The sequence below is a fragment of the Symsagittifera roscoffensis genome, chromosome 7, assembly GCF_963678635.1.
Source record: "Symsagittifera roscoffensis chromosome 7, txSymRosc1.1, whole genome shotgun sequence".
In the NCBI taxonomy this organism is placed as follows: Eukaryota; Metazoa; Xenacoelomorpha; order Acoela; family Convolutidae; genus Symsagittifera; species Symsagittifera roscoffensis.
The window spans coordinates 15,094,287-15,115,382 of NC_087068.1; the positions used below are offsets into that span (position 1 = coordinate 15,094,287).

The 21,096-nt window shown below is 37.0% G+C and overlaps 5 protein-coding genes across 9 annotated transcripts in view; 2 read left to right on the forward strand and 3 right to left on the reverse strand.

Moving 5' to 3' along the window:
• LOC134851455 (DDB1- and CUL4-associated factor 5-like) overlaps window positions 1–4,453 on the reverse strand; it is a 333,286-nt gene extending 328,833 nt beyond the window's left edge. The window contains exon 1 of the mRNA XM_063867557.1: window positions 4,429–4,453. The gene's annotated coding sequence lies outside the window, so the exon portion shown is untranslated. The remainder of the gene's footprint in view (window positions 1–4,428) is intronic.
• The window catches only part of LOC134851453 (uncharacterized), a 326,278-nt gene extending 321,820 nt beyond the window's left edge, over window positions 1–4,458 (reverse strand). For all 4 annotated transcript variants that reach the window (XM_063867556.1, XM_063867554.1, XM_063867553.1 and 1 more), the window contains exon 1: window positions 4,428–4,458. The gene's annotated coding sequence lies outside the window, so the exon portion shown is untranslated. The remainder of the gene's footprint in view (window positions 1–4,427) is intronic.
• Window positions 1–21,096, reverse strand: part of LOC134851452 (transcription elongation factor SPT6-like) — a 207,930-nt gene that overhangs the window by 127,592 nt on the left and 59,242 nt on the right. Inside the window, exon 1 of one of the 2 annotated variants that reach the window (XM_063867551.1) lies at window positions 4,430–4,459. The exons of the other annotated variant lie outside the window; for it this stretch is intronic. The gene's annotated coding sequence lies outside the window, so the exon portion shown is untranslated. Of the gene's footprint in view, window positions 1–4,429; window positions 4,460–21,096 lie in introns of those variants that run through there. 2 annotated transcript variants of the gene reach the window in all.
• The window catches only part of LOC134851451 (uncharacterized), a 225,330-nt gene that overhangs the window by 106,475 nt on the left and 97,759 nt on the right, over window positions 1–21,096 (forward strand). The window lies entirely within an intron of this gene.
• Window positions 7,155–19,307, forward strand: LOC134851902 (non-POU domain-containing octamer-binding protein-like). Its single transcript, XM_063868177.1, has 11 exons — window positions 7,155–7,854; window positions 8,021–8,232; window positions 11,232–11,376; window positions 11,576–11,732; window positions 11,809–11,904; window positions 12,038–12,254; window positions 13,280–13,483; window positions 15,945–16,034; window positions 16,105–16,128; window positions 17,113–17,271; window positions 19,290–19,307. Exons 1-11 carry the CDS (start codon window positions 7,155–7,157, stop codon window positions 19,305–19,307), a joined length of 2,022 nt encoding a protein of 673 aa, XP_063724247.1.

Below are 21,096 nucleotides of genomic sequence, written 5' to 3' on the forward strand. Positions count from 1 at the left end.
TTACGAGCTACTAACGGTGCCTGTGTACTCGGGACGTAAAATGGTAAACTGTGTGCGAAGAAATTTTTTATTTGAAGAGCCAAGGGAACAAAATCGCTCTCCAGTAAAAGTGTCTGATGGAATTGTAGCATCATTTGAGGTCAGTTCTGTGGACTTGCTTTCAACTGCAGTTTATCCTGTGCTGGCGTTAGTTTGCTCAATCTAGTTAGCTGGATTCCCAACCGTTTGTCTCTTTAACTCTATTCACGTTATACTTTACTTTTCTCCAATTTATGAGAATGAGAATGCAATGGTTTTTTGATTGGGTCAAAAGATGAATGATATTTTCTGACCTTCTAAAAAAATTTGATTTTCAGCTGCGCCTCGGTTGAGTTGTTTTATCAATTGATCATTATATTCGCAGTTTGGATTTTTAAAACTCCAAATCCGCAGCTAAACTTCTGATTTCATGACCGACTGGCACATCATGCACAAGAGTTCATTGGTTTCAAAGAAGTGAATTGATAATGGCCAAGCTGGGGTATGGGTGTAATTTTTTGGCTACCATAATTTTTTTCTTTTTTTTTGTAAATTTTCTGTAAAATTACAAAAGGGGCCCTTCCGTTTAGTTACAGTAAGTGCACGAGGGCATATATATCAGCAATAAAGTCATAAAACAGCATTAAATGCATCGTCGTAATGTTAATTTATCTTACCCGTCCTTCCTCTACAATAGCGCATATGGAGTTGTCGATCAATTGAACTTTGCGTAGCGATCTGCACCCCCTTAAACAAAATATAGAGCTCCTCAGGAGCGCGAAGCTTATTTTAGTTCTTATGTAGTTTATAGATTCTGGATAGCTTTCTTGTCTTTTTTCACTTAGTTTTTCGGCTAAACGCTGCATCGTCCACGTGGCTGTTGGAGCAGCGCCACTGGTGCATCCAAAAATTAGCGGACAGAAGCTACTCTGCTCTACTTTTAAAACTCTTTGCTGATATTTAGAGTTCTTTGGCGTTTCGTGGTATTTGTATGCGTCTTTATGCAGTTTTCGCGGTGTTTTGGCATGGGGGTTGAAAATTTTTACATCAAAGAAAACGCGGCTGAATCGTGAACCCCAGAGTCCGTTTGCCTTAATGTCAAGTCGTGCCTCATCTTCAGTTATAGTTGAATTGTTGACAAAATTTTCGCCTTGCAACGGCTGAAGTTTCGGCTCAATCTTGACGTCATGGCAAACCTCGTTCATGAGGTTGGCGAATGTGTCTCTAATTTCATTGTGTCTTATGTGTGTGTAACCACCCTTTGCACAGTGACGCGCATGTGTCAAGTTAAAATTACCACAACATGCATATGTGAGTGGGGTTTTGGTCGGTTCCCATCCGTATCTTAAGTAAATACCAACTCTGAATTCTGCTTTATTCAGGTTGAAGTTGTATCTGCTCAGTGGTAATGCATTGAGCCAGTTAGAGGCTCCTTTTTCAGAGGCCAGACCGAATGCGTATTTATCTGCTTCATTTAGGAAGTTAATGAGGTTTGTTTTTTTTTTCCAATTTGTTCTATCAGTTTTTAATTTTTGTTTTTCGTACAGATTTTTTCTTGCTGTGTTACTGCTGTAACAGGATCTTGAGATTCCAGTACTAGTGATGTTTCCTTAGATGATTTTAGATAGCTTTCATGATCGGATGGCAGCTTGATGTTAAGTCCACCCATTTTAAGGGGTAAGGAAGATATCTCGCGGAACTGGGAGTTTGAAGTGTCTTTACCGACTAGGTTAGGTAATAATTGTTCTTTGATAATATTTTCACATATTTCTAAATTTTCTATAGTATTAGGCTTTGTCCTGGCCAGAAATGAAAGCTTTTCTTGAACTCCTTTAGTAGAGCAGGCATAAACGTTTTGAGGGGAGGTTTGAGCGATTTTCGTTAGTTTTTTCAAAATTTTGATTTGCTCATTCTGTTGAAACTCGAGGATTTTTCTACATTCTCATTCTGTTTCTATAACTGAACCAAGCACTCGAGCTTCTGTCTTTATCGTGGTTTCTGTATTTGCGAAAATTTTCTGAGCTTCACCGAGTTTTTCATCCTTGACAATGAGTTGGCATTTGGATGTTTTCACGTGGTAGCCGAAAAATTTACCCAGTGATACAATTTTATCGAGGACGGTTCGTAGATTGCTTATTTTACCGACTGCGTTTCCATCGTCTGCGTACCCTTTCTGGATTACATCGTCTACTGATGAAAGTTTCATGATGGGTATTATGGCTAGACCGTACATGGCCATTGCTAGTGGATCCCCCTGGGTTGTCCCTTCTTGAGAGTAGATGGTTTTTTTGTTAACGAACAGTTTAGATGGATTAGAGTAGGAGTTCTTGATTGCTGTTAAAAGAGAAGGGGAGGTATTTTTGATGTTTTTCAATGCCAGCTTTCGGTTCAGCGAGTTGAAAGCGTTTCCGGCATTTATCAGTAAAACAGCATCGGCGGAAATTTTGCTAAATTGATCTCTTAGCGTGTGGATCGCATATTCAATGCCACATTTTTGTCCTGGACAGAATTGGTAGTTCGAACCGAGCGATATGAGTACGTTTTTTAGGCATTTGGTTATTGTTTGCCGTTTTTTAGGCATTTGGTTATTGTTTGGTTTTTATCCTACGCATAACTTCTCCTATGCCTATGGGTCTTACTCCTGGATTCTTATCTAAGAGTATTAATCTACATGCGTTATATGGTTCCATTAGTTCTGGATTTAGTTCTTCGCTGGCCAATTTTTTGGCAATTTTAGTAATTGTTTTTGAAATCTCAACTGAATGTTGCCCGAAGTGTGTTAAAATACGTCTCCATTCATTTGGATCGAGGCCAGATGGTCCATGCGATCCGTGCGTTCTCATGGCTACCTTCTTGATATGTTGACCGTTTATCTGATCAAATATCGATGGATGGAAAGGAATTGTTTCATTTGAGACTGGTGTAATATATTTCTCATCAATTGGTTTAGATGGTGGGTGCTTCTCTATGAGAGTCTGTTCTACTGTCTTACACTTGACGATCTTGTAGAGCGAAAAAACGCCTTTGGATGTGTCTGTTAGTTTTGCATTTGCGCTTCATATTTTTCCAGTATTCATTAGTTTGTTGACCTGTTTTGCACAGTAGTAAGTGTGGAAAAATCATTGCTGCGTGCATTGCGAAGGTATTGTCGTTGTTTTCTATTAGGCTGCTCAAAGTTCTATTGAGGGTTTCAATGAAGTTATAACCAACTTTTTTTTTGACGAGATCATAAAGACAGGTTTCCAGTGGACCACTTCATTGTGTATTTTCCTCTTGGTTTCTATGAGTTCTGGACACGGGTTTGATCATGGGTCTTGTATTGTTCTAGGTTCTATAGTGGAAGACTCTCCTGAGTTTTGTGAGTTTGGGGCAGTGGAAGGGTGAGGGTGCATTTGGGGGAGCGTGGTTGTAGCTAGGGTTGGGGAATTGCATTCATGCTTGTCGTTAGCTGAATGAAATTGGGAGGTGCAGCGATGACAACTGAAATCATCATAGTGATCACTGCTGCGGGCTAGGCTGTTTTTACAAATAAGGCAGTGTGTTTGAGTAGTCATTTTAGGAAGGACGGCGGTGTCAAGTTAGCGAGAGAATTTATAGTGTAAAATGGCGATAAAATTTGTAAAGAAATCATTACCGTAGAACGAGAAATGGATACCATCATGGCAGAACATTTGAGGGGTTAGACTAAAGTTGAGGTTAGGTGAAACAATCAGTGTATGGGGGTGTACAAATCGATTTATCAAATTAAACAGCACATGATTATGAATATAAATTTTGCGGTTAACTTCGGAATTATTACAGTTCTGAATTGTTTTGGGGATGATCAGTGTCTTGAGCTGAAACTTGTTAGTGACGAGGTTAATCAAGTTTTTCAACTGCTGTTCCAATTTCTATGGATGCAGCCTGTTGTTATTGTATCCAGCAACTATTGTTACAGTATTTAGGCGCTTTGGTCTGTATTGCAAAGATGTTTCAAACAGATCTTGAAGCGTTGCGCCGCGGTAGGTGTGGATTGTTGATTTTACTAGAGCTGGTTTGATAAATTTGGTCCTTGAAGTCCCAATAACTAGTTTTTGTGAGAACTCACGGATGCGTCTTGCCTGGAACCGCGGCATCTACCTGAAACACAGGCAACTGGGGCGAGAAAGGAAGCTCTTTGGGGTGATTTATGAACACTTTCACTTAGGGTTTAAAATTGTTTAGGCAAAGGCGATGAAGAAAAAAAAAGGAGTGGTACAACCTGACGTCGTTTTGGAGGTCGATTCACCAGCTCACTCCTTCTTGCGTTTGGGGTAACTTCACTCGCCTACGGCTGGGACGGCGAGATTTGGTAAGATAACCAGGAGAGGAAAGCCAAGCGTGCATATGATATGAAAACACACAAGCGGTAAATTTGAACAAAGAAAGTGTTCTATTTAATAAGTTTATCACAACAATTAGGCTTTAATAGGGGAAACGGACTTTATCCTCCACGGTAATTATCCTCCAGGCGATATCCTCCACCATTATCCTCCATTTCTCAAACAGGGACTTTTTCCTCCATTTTTATCCCCCAATTTTATGAATTTGGATGTTCATGGTCAGCTGCATGAAAAAGATGGGAGCTGTGCGACCAGTGGTTCAAAAGTTATGACCCGAGCCGTAAACAAGCTCAAAATGAGGTCCAAAACTGACGAAGTTGCTTCAGTTGGCTTGAAAATTAACAAAGCTTGCTCGTAGAGCTTCGGGGATAGGCCCATTCGCTTCCTCGTGAAAAATAGGTCTTAGAACCACCTTAGATGAGCTTGCGCGACCCTTGGTTGAGCTGCAGGAGCGACTGATCGCCTGGAGGATATCGCCTGGAGGATAATTACCGTGGAGGATAAAGTCCTGTACCCAGTTATATCGTATATGGCACTGGTTAAGATTTTTTTTTCGATTTCTATTTTGAATTTGGTGTTTTATTTGACGGAGTTAAAAATCAAAAACGCACTTGTTGTGGGATGCTGTCAGGATTGTCAATTTTGAATGTCCATATTTTTTTAGTTAACGAGATACGTTGATTTTTTTTGTGAATTTTTCAGAACATTTTTCAGAGAACTCAAAACAAAAAGTAATTCACAGAGTTTGAAATTTGCAACGCTGTAGTGGGGTGCTGTCAGAGTACTATCAAGGATTGCAATTCTTGCCTCCAAATGTGACTGCTCATATCCTTGTAGTTTTCGAGATATGTTTTTTGTGATTTTTTTTTCGAAAAAATTGCTAAAAACCTGGACGAATTTTTTTCTTCAAAATTTCGAATTATGAACTCTGTAGTTTGCGGATTATCAGAGTACTCTCAGGGGTTGTGGACCTTGCCTCCAATTATGACTGCTCAAATCCTTGTAGTTTTCAAGATATGACGTTTTTTTGATTTTTTCAAAAAAATTTCAAAAAACTTGAATTAATTTTTGTTTTCAAAATTTGAAATTCCTAACTATTTAGTTGGGTGCTGTCTGGGCTTTAGTAGGGGTTGCGAATCGTGCCTCCAAATATGGCTGCTCAAATCCTTATAGTTTTTGAGATTTGAAGTTTTTTTAATGATTTTTCGTAGGGCTCTATACGAAATTTAGAGCCGGTTTTCCCCGCGAAGCGGTGATGCGCGCCCCCTGCGACCTTAAACTGAGACACGGCTAATTAAGTCTTTTGACCAATTGAAAAGAATTGGGACTTATGCGACTGCTATTTTATTTTGGAACCTATGGGACTGATTCTTCATTTTGGAACCTTTGAATACGCACCATAAAGAGAATCTCTCAGGGTACTACCAGGGGTTGCGTATTTTGTCTCCAAATTTGACTGCTCAAAACCTGCTAGTTTTCGAGATATGACGTGTTTTATGATTTCTTTTGTTTAATTTTTCAGAAAACTACCATAAAAAAATCAAAAGATTTGAAATTCCCATCCTTTAGGTTGGCTTCTGTAAGGGTACTCTCAGGACTTCTAAGTTGCGAATTTTACTTCCGAATGCGAATGTCCAAATACTCTTAGTTTCCAAGATTTGACGTTTGTTAGGTCATTTTTTTTTAGAAATGCTCAAAGAATTCAGATATAAAAAAAATTTACTAAATTTGAAGTTCTCATCTCTATCGTGAGGCTTTCTAAGGGGACTCTCAGGGGTTGCGAATTTTGCCTCCAATTATGCTGCTCAAATCTTTGGAGTTTTCGAGATATGATGTTTAGATGTTTTTGTGATTTTTCGAAATGTTTTTAAATGTAAAATTAAATGTAAAATTATTTTTCTGAATTTGAAATACCCTGCCGTGTATTTGAGGGCTGTTATAGTACTTTTAGGGGTTGCGAATCTTATATCCAAGTATTACTGCTCAAATCATTGTAGTTTACGAGAAATGACGTTTTTTAAATGTTTTTTTTTCGAAAATTTTTTTTAGAAAACTTAATTTTGATGTTTCTCAAATTTAGAAATTTCCAACGGTATAGTTTGGTACTGTGAGATTACTCTCTAGAGCTGCAAAATTTGCGTTCAAATGCGACTGCTCAATTGCTTTTAGTTTACCAGACGTGTTTTTTAATGTATTTAAAAACTTAGATATAAAAAACTTCACAAAGTCCTATGGTTTATCAAAATTTGAATTAAGAAAAACTTGAATATGAAAAACTTCACAATATTGAAGTTACGAACCCTGTAATTGGTTGCTGCCAGAGTATGATCTTATTTCAAATATATGCGGTTTTTTGAGTTGGAGGTGCGTTACGCGCTAGTTTGCATTTAGGTATGTCTACTTGTATACTTGGAATTTTAAAAAGTTTATCAAATTTCGTCCTGAAGAGCTCGTGATCCATTCGGAAAAGACATGGTTACTTCGTGCAACTCGAAATCAATGACAAAAGTATCTACATTACAGGGGCATAGAGATTTTTGTAGTAATCTGTCGAAAGAGGAGTAGTTCTGACATCTGAAAAGGCTAGGCTAAACCTTCCTTTAAAACGGGTGAGTTATTATGATTCGAATCGCTTTTCAATGTGAAAAAAATGCTTGCTCTCATAAGATTAGTTTCTAATTAAAGCTAATGGCTCTTAATTTGATTCAATATCTAATTTGATTCAACTACTTAGCGTGGGTAAAATAGAACGCAAAATATGTTGCAGACGATAAAATGGGTAAAAAGATAAAGTTGTCTGGAGCTGGTCGCTTTGGAAATGATTTCTCTGGCACCGAAGACTCTCGAATTGATCAGCCCCTAAGTGCTCCGAAAGGTCACATTTCGGCGTTGAAAAGGATCGGCAGGGCAAACTCCAATGTACCCTCAACCGAAACCGAGCAGTCTCTGCCTGTAGATGTGAACAAGAATGAGGAGAATTTGGCAACACGTTTTATGGTTACAGTTACAAACGATCGCAGCTCGAAAATTGGAACATTGGCCAACGGAACAAGCTCTATGAATGCGCACGCGCAACCTGTCAGGCAGCAATCCTCACTTCAATCTCGGCTCGGAAACATTGCGTTGCAGAATGAGAACCAAGTAATGAATAGTCAAGCTGCGTCCTCTATTGAGATCATTGATCTGGATGCTGAGCCTGAAGCTGCTGCTGTTGCACAGGTTGCTCAATCGCCCCTGAAGAGATACAGTGGCCCGGGTATGGCACCCAAGCCTCCCATGAGGCAATCGGTCCCAGGTATTGGGGGAGCTAAATTTGGTAGCAACCAGCAAATGCATGGGAACAGACAACAAAGTGGAGGTGGACAAAATTACAGCAATAGAAATAGTATGCCTGGAGCTGTTCCTAGACCGCAAGTGATGAATCGAAATGAAGGCATGGATCAGAACAGAAAGCGAAAACACGAACAACCAATGGGTAAAACAGATTTCCGTGAAGTGTTTCCTTCTTTTTAGATTCCAAAAAAGCAGTTTTAGCTGTAGTTTATCACTGGCTTGGAGTTTTTGTTTGATATGGGAGATTCACCAGTATTTCATTTTCTAGTCTGGCATTTCGACTAAATTGAAACCTTTTTTCATCGTAGGTGTTTCTCGCGAGGATCAGCGAATCATGGCCTCTTTGGCGACACCTTCCGAGGAAAAAGCTGTTCTCCCAGGCGGAAGAAGAAAACTATTCGTCGCTGGATTTCCGAAAGAGGGAGTCAAGGAAGCTGATATAAAAGAACTGTTCGAAAAATATGGAAAAGTGGAAGAGATCTGGCTCAATATGGAGAAATGTTTTGGTTTTCTAAAATTGGTAAGCGGCTGTTGGACGGGCACTGAGACGATGTGGTTTCAAATAGGCGTGTCTTTCGAAAGACAAAAATGTTTGAATCGGTTTTAAAAAAATCGAGACAGATTCAAGACAGAAAAAATTTGTTGTATTATGGGCGATTTACCAGTTTTAACCGGAACATTTTTAGCAAACATTGGTTTTGATAAAAACTTGGAAAATTTTTCAATCAACAGAGTGATGACACTTTGGTCGTGATAATGCTTTATGTGCAGGAAAAATCTTAGCATTTGTGGACGCCAAACTTTATTTGTCGCGGTTTGTCATTGGATTTAAAAAGAACAGTATCGAACAGCAAAAGGGTAAAGTTCAACGGAGAACGTGATCGAATTCTAGTTTAAAAATTGGATTTTAGTTTTGAGGTTTTCCAGTGGATTAAAAAAATTTTCTATTACATAAATATATTTACCAGTTTTCTCCAGTTGGGTTTATTTGATCAAAAAAAGGCTATCATTAATTATTTATGAATTTCGAACTTCAAGGGCATACATTTATTTCTGTGGAACTTGGAAATTTTCAAAGATAATTCAATATTTTTTTCCTTGTGTGCTTTGACTATTGTTTTTTTTTTTGGATATGTTTACGATTAATGAACGTAGTGATTTTTCTTATATAGATCTTGGTGATTTTTTTTAGGAAAAAGTCTAAAATTTGTTCACGCTCAATTTTGATTTTTCGCGGGTTGACTTGTGATTTCTTTTTAAGTTCAGTGCAGTTCCTTTGTTAAAAGGAAGGCAAACTCCACTATCGAACAGCAAAACTATAAAGGTCACGAAAAACGTGATCGACTTCTAATTTCGAAAATGGAAATTAATTATCAGATTTCCCAGCCAAATAAAAGTTTTACTTATTGATCCATTATTCTCAAATTGGATTAGTTTTAACAAAAAGTGTCCATCATAAATTCTTCTACATATTCAAAGAGCTTTAAGGCCATCTATTTTTTTCGAATTTCAGAATTTGAAGGTTTTTTAAAATAACCCGTCAGTTTTTTTTCAGTTTCCTTGCGTTCATTACTCTTTACCAACTGTCAGTTGGCTATGTTTGCAAAAGTAAAGCTTGTGTGCTTGTATGAACTCTCTTTTTTCCAACCTAAGTCGCAAATGTTAGTGTTCATTTGGTAGTGTTTTTCTATTGCAATAAGGGCATAAGATCAATAAACAGATATTAAGTACAGCCAATGCTAAGGATATTAGCACAGACTATTGTATTACAAATAGCACTTTAGCTTCAAGTTGTGATGGATCTGTAGCGTAAAAGTAGGGAAGGAAACTCGCAGCAAAATAAGAGGGTTCGAACCTGGTCAGGGTCGGATCTTTTTAACGAACTTTTTCGTATACTAGTTAAAATGCATCCGCTATATAAATTGAGGCATGTTAGTTGGTGAATTTCTTTTTTTTTTCAAATTGACTGGTGCTGCTAATGCGTCATAATTGGCATGCTTCACTTAGCAATTATGTAGACTCATAATTAGCGTGCGTCACCTAAGAAATTATGTTGACTCAAAGTTTTACTCATTCAGTTTTTCGCAGTAGCTTTATAGGTCTTATTTTTGCTTGTGTATGCGAAGTGCAGCTTCGCCTGTGTTATGAATTACAAACTCAGACGACATCATTTGTTTTCTTAAATTGTTGTCGTCTCAAAAATCCTAGCGTAGTTTTCATCAAAAATTTGAAAGAAAAGTTATTCTATCAAAAACATCATAACCCTTGCGATAAGCAAGTGTAATGCAACCGGGTACTAGACTTTTTTGTTGAAGGATTTCACAAGATATCGCGTGTGTTAATGTTACACGTGTCTCAATATACTCTATTACTCTTGCGATAAGCAAGGGTTTTGCAATCGGCTACTAGACTTTTTCCCGTAATTAACTTTGTTCACAAGAATATCATACTTCGAAATGGTAAAATTGGGTTCAGTTGATATTGAATTGCGTCTACAGCACTTTTGGCCTCGAGATAAAGGATGCGCCTGGCAGGGCAATGGTCCTGGGCTCGAATCTTAGCAGGACATGTTTTTTTTCAAACGGGAAATATTTTCTGTTTCAAAAAAAATTCTAGGGTTATTGTTTGTCTGCTTGTGTTTTTCGGCTTAGTTGCCACATCTTTTTAAAGTTTGTTTTTACTGTACGGTAGGCAATTACATTGTTGTTACTTTCAGGGTTTTGATTTTTTGTAATTTCTCGACTTCGTATATTTTCTTTGTTTTAAAAAATTATTCTGCCCAATCGATTTCGGCTTATGTTTTATCATAATGATTATGCTCGCGGATAGCATTGTCGGCTTGTCACAAATTCGTAAGTTTTGTTTTCATTCATTTTTAATGTTCAGTTGACTTATTCATCCTATTAAGTTTTAAAAACTGAAATGACTTTGCAGAGCAACTGATACGAAGATGTACAATTGTTGTTAGATCTAGTTCCTAGCAGTTTCATTTTGTTTCGACTTGTTTTCGACTCAGTTCCAGTCTGCTAGTTTGTCGTGCTATGTTTGCGTTTCTTTTCAATTTTTTTGCATTATGGTTGTCTACGTAAACTGTCTGCTTAGTTTCCGAATTGGATATACCACCTTGCATTTATCCTACATGGAACTCGTGGACACTATATACACAGAACATGTAATTTTTCCAAAAACGATTTTACTGAAAAGTTTTATTTCATCTACTTATTGGCTGGCGGTTTTATTTCTGTCGGCTGTTCTACCTAATTTTTTGTTGAGCACAAAGTTTCGGTTCTTTTTTTAAGATCGACTAAAATCTGGCTCCATTTTTTCGATTGCTTATAATACATCCCACAAAGTCGTCTATAAAAACTTAAATAAATTTATACATGAAAGAAAAACTCTTTTTTTTTCTCATTTTTTAAAATATTTGTTTTTCTATCTCCTTATTCAATTTTTTTGTAGTTCGAAGTCATTTATGCTAGTTAAGCTTCGCCTGTGTTGAAAAATGTTTTAATTTTTCAGGATTCGAAAGTGAACGCAGAGAAAGCTAAACTAGAGCTTGATAGAAGTTCATTCAAAGGCAGAAATCTCAATGTGCGTCTCGCATCTCAGAGCTCTGTCATCAAAGTGTCCAATCTGGGAGATTTTGTCACAAACGAACTACTGCGTATGTACTTACATACTACTTTCATTATGATATGTCACCGAGTGTATATGAAAGGCCCGCTTCGATTTGGATAAATCCACTAACCTGTTTTTTCCCGCCGACAATGTTGTGCCGTAATACGGTTTGATGAAGAAAGAAAATATATTAACTTGGACAGCTCTTAACTTACAGGATAGTTTTATACTGAATTTGTTCACAGGAGATGCATTTGAAGCTTTTGGGGAACTTGAGCGCGTATGTGTGGCTTGTAGTTATAACCTCAAGCCTTTGGGATATGGTTTTGTGGAGTTTTCGAACAAGAAACGAGCTGAACTGGCCATCCGCAAAATAAACGAGAATCCATTCGTTCTCACAAAGTAGGTTTTTTTGTCAAATCGGCTTAATTAGAAATGTTTCCGATTATTGAACGACATGACGTTTGTTATGTATTAGGTCGGTTAAACCAATTAGCGTGAAACCCCTCGAGGACAATGACGAGGAAGACGGAATCAGCTTGAAGACGATTAGACCGTCGCAGATGATGGCAATGTAAGTTATAATTAATTTCTATAGTGAGCTCAAAATTCTAGGTTTTATGAAACCATTTTTGTGTCCTGTCCTAATATAAACTTAGTTCGAATGAACTTTTTCGACACTCCATGACCTCACAGTTTTCATTCAGGGAGCTTTCTGAGAGACCTCGTTTCTTAGAAGAGGGAACTTTCGAGTATGACGTCGCAATGAAGTGGAAGATGCAATACATGTTCGAGGAACGCCAGCGGGAGTACCTGGAGCAACAGCTAGAGGAGTCCAGAGCGAGACTAGAGCTGGAAGTGGAGGACATGTACAAAAACCACAAGTCTTGGGTTCTGAGAGAGGAGTTGAGACGTCGACAAGATGTGAGTTGACAGTTAGGCTTGCGATCAGCAAGTGGTTTCAAATCGGAACATACTTTTTTTTCTTACGGAATCTCTGAGGTGAATAACAAGGAGACGGGTCTGATCCAGACAGTGACCTAAATAGGCAATTATGAGAGACAGTAAAGCAAACCAACAGTAAAGCAGAATCAAGGCATACAATTAGAAGGAAATTATTCGCCTTACATTGAATCACTATTTGTTACAGCTGTTACTCGTTATTTTTTACGTTCGATTTGTTCGATTTTACGTTCGGTTTCAATTATCCACCGAAATGTTTTCAAATTGTTTGTTTTGCTTGTTATTAAGTCACTGTCTAGACCAGACTCGCCTCCTTGTCATTCACCATCTCTGAATTATTTTCTCAAATATGTCGTTTTGTCAACCAGCTGACACCTTGTATCAATTGAGCCATCCCCATGCCCGCGTGTGGGGGGGGGGGAGCTCAATAGGAAATTAGGCACGTTTCTAACTACTTTTATTTTATGAAACTATGAGGCATGTTCTCCAACGATTGTGTAACACCAAAATTTACTATATGCCAAAATTTAAAAAAAAAATAGAGTGAAAAAATCACTAAAATTGATGCATTCAAAGCCGACTTTTTTCTGTCTCAAGCGAACAAAGTATACTGTTTCGTACAATTATCGTGATGCGGAGAACAGTTTTTGCCATTCACATACAAAGTTATAGCACCACCTAGGGTAACTTGCTTTCCTCAAAGCAACTTCGTAATTTTTTCTTAGTATCTTGTTTTTTCTTTTTCAATTTAATTGATCCGGCACTTCAAATATACGGTGTAGTCGAAATTAAATGCCAGTTGTTTTTTATGCTGGTTGTCATTTTACCAACTCGGTTTTGGCATAATTTCAGCTCCGTGTTTTCTCTAGCGAGCTAAGAGTGTGAATAAGTTGAAGTTGATTTTGAATGTGATGTTGAAATCTTTGATGTTCAAATGTGAATAGTTTGAAGTTGAAGTCTTTGAAGTTGATTTCGAATGTGCTTAGGAGTTGGAACGTCTGGAGAAATTCAAGAGTTCGGATTCGATGTTGGAGACGAAAAGGGCGTACTTGGACAGGGCGGCACAGGCGCGAGAGGAGCAGTTTCGAATGGAGGAGGAGAACTTTATGAAACACCAGGAGCAGCTGAGACGCAATGCAGAGGTGCACCTGGTCCAGCAGATGGCAGAACCACAAAGTCCTGATTACGATGTAAGCTATTATTGTATCCACACAAGCGCAGTGAAGTCTGATACTACAAGGCCACTTTTTTCCAACCTCAGTCGCAATTATATAAGTGCTACTAAGGTGGCATCTTTACATTCACAAAATGGCGGAAAGGCCGGTGCTTTACTTTACTATACGGCCTCCGAAAGTTTCAGTGGGGGAATCTTTGACCCATTTTTAGATTTTTTCATTTTCTCAAAAGTTACCTTAATTTTTGTCAAATATGAGAGTTCAGTCAAAATAACGTGTTATAGGGATCTCTCCTGCAGAAGCTGCCACGCCCTTGTTCATGTAGACAAAGTGTTATGGCTTCGGAAAATGTGCTAATTCTGAATTTTTCATCCTGTTTCATGGAAATTTTTCTCTTTCCTCGAAAACTACCCTAACAAAAATCGGAGATCAAGGGTTCAATGATAAGAACTGATGCTAGGAATCCGCATTGCATACACGTATACACCCGACCGAATGTTTTATAAAAAAAAGGTATAGCCAATGAAATTCTCTAATTTTGAAGTTTTGACCGTTGTTGGAAGCTTGAATTTTCTCTAAAACTACCAGGCCAAACCTGCGATTAAGGGTTCAATCGAAAGCACAAGATCTAGGGGTATTTCCTGCATCAGGGAATCATCTTGGTTTTGATTAGGAATCCGCTATGGACTAAAGATTTATTTGACCTTTTTACCGACCCTTTTGTGGACAGTTTCCCAAAAACGACCGTGCCAATTCTTGAAATTAGGAAATCTTTCCAAATACGATCTGAAGCATTGAAAGTACGATCTGTACCATTGGAAATTACATAGCATCTGTTCTCTGGTTTACTTTTGGCTAGTATTTGCCCGTCGTTAAGAGTCGGCGGCTGAGAAGGAAGGCTGTTAGACTCGAAATCTCGTGGTTGCTGGTTCGAATCTGACACAGATCAAAAGTTTATTGATTCGAGGCTTATTTATTCTTTTTATTATTTCGCTTCAAAGAGTCGCTTTTCTGTCGTTCTCTTGCTAGTGTTTGCAAAGCGCAACCCCTCCTGTGTTTAAGATTTTTAAGCGACCATAGCGCAGATGCTTGTGGTATTGTACGAGTTAACAGGCGTTGTGGTATATTACGAGTTAAGTTTTTTCCAATCATTTTATGATCATTTTTCGGCCCTTTTGCTGCATAGTATTGGCAATTTATAGCGTGTGTTCCCAGCTTTGAGATTGGTAAGTGTTTTGGTTCTTTAAGAGTAGCATTAAGTGTTTTTATGGCAGCATAGCTGGATGCTCGAGGCATGTGGTTCGATTCCCGCAAAGGACATTTAATGTTCAATTTTTTGTTTTGCTTTTTCCCTTTTTCATATTTCGAAAGCTTGTTCCTGGCGTTTTGTAGCGTTTGATTGAAGCAGTTTAGCCTCTTGGTCTTGATAACAAATTTAATGGTGCAGTTACATACAACTCTTAATTAATTAAGAAAATGGCCCTTAATAGGGTATCCTTTTGAACAAATACAAATATAGAATAGAAACTGTCAATGAATTTAGTGAACTCACTTCTATACGTATAAGTCACGTTGATTTTGTTCTTCTTTTTTTTCCGACTTTCGATACAAAAGTAACGGAATATTTGTGCTCGGGGTGGGTTTTTTTCTTCAGACAATTTTCGACTTTTTAACTAGCCATTTTTGACGGAATTTTTTCTATATCATTCAAAAGGTATTGTTGTCTTGAGCTTAAATTTGAAACGATATTTCACCTGTGATCATTTTTTGTAAAGTTATGGGGGTTTAAAGATTGCCGTTTTGGCCAATTTGGGACAATTAACTCGCGATATATTTCGCGCTAATAACGCGTAAGCGGATATTTAATCCGCCTTAGATATCGTTCCAAATTGGTTGAAAGAAGCTTATTTGCAATAATTGATTTGTAACAAGGAGCGAAGTCTATCCTTTTGTACTTTATATGGCGTGTGGGGTGATGATTTTCAAAAAAAATTCAAATTTAAGAAAGAACATTTTCATTTTATTTTATTAATTTTTTTTGTATGTTATTACTGCTCCATAAACCTTAAAAGACAGTCAGAACATTCAGGGCTTGGCCTTGATACGAGCAGTCTTGTTTTAATTTCTAATTTCAATTCAAATTAATTTGCGATTTTGCTCGCCAATTACGAAAGAGTTAATGGCCCAAAAACGTGAACGAATTCTCGTTCCGAAAGTGGATTTTAGTTATTAGATTAATCAGCGGCAGAGAACACCTATCTCGTTATCCAGTTTTCTGTCAATGGGTCAATTATATATTGTTTTTGAACTTTTGTTGAGACCATATATTTTTTACTTTCGAAAAATATTTTTTGTTTTCGTGTTCATTGACTCTTTCCAATTGTCTGACTATATTTTAAATTCTAGCAATTGAGATAATAAAGATGTTTTGTTACCTACAATAATACCAAGAAATTTATATCGTTCAGCTGTTTAGATCCCATACGGAGGAGGTTCGCGTGGTCGCACAGGTGGAATGGGAAGATCCTCGGTGGCTCAGAGGTACCAGGAGTATGACTCACCCCGAGTAAGTAGAAATCATGTAGATGGTCTATGAGAAGAAGTTCAAAAGTGATAATACTCAGTTTATGTTTCAGAGTAACAACTACATCGCCCTGGAGGTAGAATAATTGTGCATGTCTGACTGATTGTTATCTGTTGTAAAGCGTTTTTCCCAGCTTATGTTTGTTCCACTCATTCAGAATTTTGTTAAATATGGCAATTTTTTGTTAAATATCCCTATCTGATTTTACAGATGAGTGTATCGAAATTTCAAAATGGCTCTTGCAGTCTGAAATAGGGGGTTTAGGAAATTAGACGACAAGCAAATTAGACGATCATAAAATAACGAAATTTAGACAATAACTTGCGTGAAATTTGTTTACAGACTTAAATTATCTTTTGGCTGAGTAAATACTGGTTGTCCAATTTAGACAATAACTTGCGAGCAAATTGCGTGAAATTTGTTAAAAGACTTAAATTAAATTTTGTAAATACTGGTTGTCCGTGAATTCCGTTTCTTTACGGTCGTCTAATTTCTTGTCGTCTAATTTCCTAGGCACCGAAATTTAGCTACCAATAAATTTGGTTGTTTTGACTATTTAATGAATGAAATTACTGATCATTAGTGAAATCAGAAAGAGTAAAATAAAATCAAAGACTAAATGAAAGACACTGTTGAAAATTTATTTATCGTGGGCCATAACGAATAAGTGGTCAGGTGTGTTTTGTCTATGGTTTTTCTGCTGTAAAAAAGTTTGGTTGCCGTAAAAAGCTGAGTACGAAACAGCAGAACATGAAAAAAATACTTGAACAAACTTAATGAATTCTTGGCAAGACAATTTGTTATAGCAACCGGTTAAGCTTACGTATTACGACATCGAAGAACTATCATGTGTCATGGGCTGTAGATATTTTCTCGAAGATCTGTAAATCAGCCGTTGTCTCCCAAAGATTCGTTGTCTCCCAATGACTTGCTGACAAGCTAGAATCAAAATTACAAATCATTTGACCCAATAATACAAGACAACTGATTGCATTAATTTTGATTCAAGGTCATAATGTGTTTTTGCGATTAGATTTGTATCACCCTGTTGCTGTTGTAGTTGATGGGAGGTGGCGCTGGTGGCGGATCTAGTCTGGAGTACGGGGCGGCTGCCTCTGTGATGAAAGCACGATCGATCGGCATGGGAGGGGGAGGTCAGACTCAGTTGGGGGGACTTGGAGGAGGACTTGGTCCCAGTCAGATGAGCGGAGGGGGCATGGTAAGTACCAGACTGGTTAGCGAAGGCAGACAAGAAGAGATTGGTGGGTGATGATGATTAGTCAGATTTTCGTTTCTACAATTGCCTTTGTGGACTGAATTGAATTGATTTCCAGATGAATCATGCTCTAATAATTTCGATAGAATGGAGAAAATCGAATAGAAAAGCGTTTCACGGACATAACAAAACAAAGCGTACGCTTCTGTTTTGTTGTTCTATCGTCAATTTTAATCATAAGGTGGTGTGTGTGTGTGATCATTTGATTGGGAGATATGGAACATTAAGAAGGCATTTGGTATTGGTTGGAGAACTGAGAGATGGTCATGGTAAAAATTTTGGTGCTCTGGAATTTTGGTAGTCAAGTATACATGGTACCAGAAAATTCTGGGTTTGTGATATCGAAATAGTCGTCTTATATAAAGATGTTTGTATCTGAACGAACTCTGAGACGAAATATGGAAAATACTTGAGTTTGTCTTGAAGGATTCGGTAGTTCAATGGAACATAGTGAACGAAAAAAGAGAGTTCATTCACAAAAATAGTTTAGAGGTATTTCAGGCCATGGTGAAGCTAGGTTATAAGTTAGCTTCAAAAAAACTCAAAATAAAACACAAAATTTAAAAAAATATATCAAAATATAAAAAGTTAGGGATGGTCTAGTTATAAAATTGAGTCTGTTAAAATGTGTTTGGTATGAATTTTGGTAGATCAGAAGATGAAATACAGGATCGCCGTGATAATGCACACCTGTTCGATTAGCCAGTATATAACATAACTTAGATAGGATATTATATGCGGTAAACAACAAATATATTAGTGCAAAAGCATTAATACCAACAGTCTGTAGCATATCAAGTTCAGAATGAGCCTTTTTTTACTATCAGCTGAATGACTCCGTGGTTAGGTGATGGCTAGATGTATTACTATAGGATTCCAGTTCTTTGGATTATTAAGCAAGATTTTGTAAAAAAAAAATTGGCAGTTTGACTAAGAGATGGGAGAATGACTCATCAGGGAGACTTTGATGAGATATAGTGATACGTGATCAAAAGGTAAAGATAAAATAACAGCATCATAAATAATAATTATACGTATATTCTATAGCGCTTTCAGAAATTTAAGGTATCAGCTAATCAGGTAATAAGGGTAATCAGATTTTAAACGGTAAGTTGAGATAGGCAGAGGTTAGCGAGGAAAAACATAAAAAAGGAATTTTTTAGCTGTTTTTCAATGCTTCGGTAGTGGTAACAATACCGATTTAGACGCAGAAAAATAAGTTGATAGTAAGCTTTGGTTAGTTTGAGAACTTCTGAGGTTAAAATGAAGATAGAAAAATGCGAAGAAAGCAGTATTGAGCAGAGTCATTTTACGTCTAAAGGGTAATATTGAGCTCGATTTACAGCTAAAAAGGGGAGGGGAGGTTCATACCATATTTTGAAGTTAAACTAACTGATAAATTACGGGCCACGTTCCTTCACAGTGAGTTGCTGTTTTCGAACTGTGTAACTAACTGCTGTTTGATTGTCTGAAAGTTAGATACCAGTTCGGAAGCATTTTGATGTTTAAAGGGAACGTGCCATTAGTACTAATTCAAACGACACGCAGTTAAGGGGGTAGTCTTCTGGTCCAAATCTGTATTCCGAACTTTTTCACGCAGAAAAAAAAATTTAGTTTTTTTAGTGAAAAAAAACGGAAGTGATTTTCACTTATATTGGTCCTGATGATTTTTGATTTTTTGTTTGATTAATAGTCGATGAAGGTAGTTTAGACTCGTTTATAGGTTGCGAAGATTTTTGTTGAGGAAAAGTTTTAAACTTGTTCAGACTTGTATTTACTTTTTGCTGTTTGGCCATCTATGTTTTCTTTGAAATCTGTAAGTTGAGATTGGAATCCGTCACCGTTTTGAACTTATTTTTTTTTTGCTAAAAGGTAGGCAAAGTACGTTCTCCAATAACAAAAGTGGAAGCGATGCAAAAAAAATTGATCCTTTTCAGTTTCGAATTTGTATTGTGTTTTAGGAACTCCCAGCCGAATAATTTAGTTACTTATTGACCCAGTTTTTTTTTCAATTGGTTTTGTTCCTTAAGAGTCGATGAACGTTGTTCAGACTATTAGATAGGTCGCCATGGTTTTTTTCTGGAAAGTCTTCAAATTATTTCAGGCTCAATTTTGCTTTTTTGCGGTTTGACTTTGATTTGTTGTTAAGTTTAGTTATTTCCTTGGTGAAAATGAAGGCAAACTCCACTATCGAACTGTAAAAATGTAAAGATCACGAAAAATGTGATGTACTTCTTTTTTTTCAGATTTCCCAGCAAAATATGAAATTTTACTTGTTGATCCTGTTTTCTCTATTAGGGATAATTTAAAAAAAATAGCGCTAATCATACAATTTCAAAGAGCTTTATGTGCATTTATTTTTTCTTTGAAACTTGAAAGTTGATATTTTTTCAAAAAAAAATGTCTTTTGTTACTGTCATTCATTGACGCTTTTCCAACTGTCTGATGGCTGTTTTTTTTTATCAAAAAATGTCAATCATAAAATATTCTTGAATTCAAGGAGCTTAAAGATGATATGTTTTTTTTTGTAAATAAAATTAAGTTTTCAGTAATTTTTTTCGTTCATTGACTCTCGCTACTGTATTTAACACTAGCAAACTTTTTTTACTACAGCGTAATTTTTTGTTTTCCACACAACTTTTTTTTCGTTTTCCACGCAAACTCAGGTATCACCAGTAATCATAGGACTGGGTTGAGTGATATATCATATTAAAGCTCTTTCAGTCGTGATTCGAACGACATTAAAAAAGTTCTCAAAAAAAGTTTCGGTGTTGAGAACGTTCGTAATGTATGAAAATTACAAATTTTAGCTAAAATGTGATAATTTTACTTAAAAAATAGTGTTGGATACCTTATCTAGCGCTTCTCTGCCATCTTTTTTGTTTATTTATTTTTTTGAGGACAATCGTTGTTTATGCCTAATTCACTAAATTGCTACATCATAACACGACGTGCAAGAAAAGACACGAACCTGAAAAAAAACCTGAAAATGTGGTCGGAACCTTCTGTGCTACTTGCACAGTAACCGGCTATCCTTGTTACGTTTTGAAAGTGAACCGGCAATTAGTCTGTTTGCTGGACTTCATGATGAACGTTTTTATTTTCTTTTAAGTTTTAAGTCGATGCGCGACTTAATTGGGCGCGGCCACTTGATCAACATTTCGATGCGTTCAAATATTCCTTTCGTGACTTATTTAATGAATACTCTTTGTTTTCTTGCAGATTCTCCTTTTTGCTGCTTTTTTAGCTGTATTTTTTCGCTTGGAGTTGCGTTTGTAGCTTCACCTCTGGGTAAAATTGCCAATTGAGTTTCTACATATTGTTTGGGCACCTTTAAGTGTAAATAATGTTAAGGAACGCAATGATTCGTCTTTTTTTAGCATCTTTTATCTAATACCAGAAGTGCAAATTGTGCAAATTATTTCAGCCGTTTCAGGCATAAAAAATTTATCTACTGACACAGTTTCGTCTAATTGGGTTAGTTTATTGAAAAAAAATCTCAAACATGAAAGATTCTTGGAATTCAAAGAGCTTTAAACTGATGGATATTTTTGTCTGCAAATACCCGCTTATATGATGAGCATTCAATGCTGCTTGTATTTGTGGTATAGCCAAGACGTCTGCTGAGTGAACAATCAACTCTTAATCGGCGGGAACTAGGTTCGAATCCTTTGGTCGGCAATTGTTTCGCCTTTTCAAGACTTTTTTGAGGCTTATTTAGTTTTCTGTGATGATACTGAGTTCTTTGCCGTTTTTGCGACTGGTCTT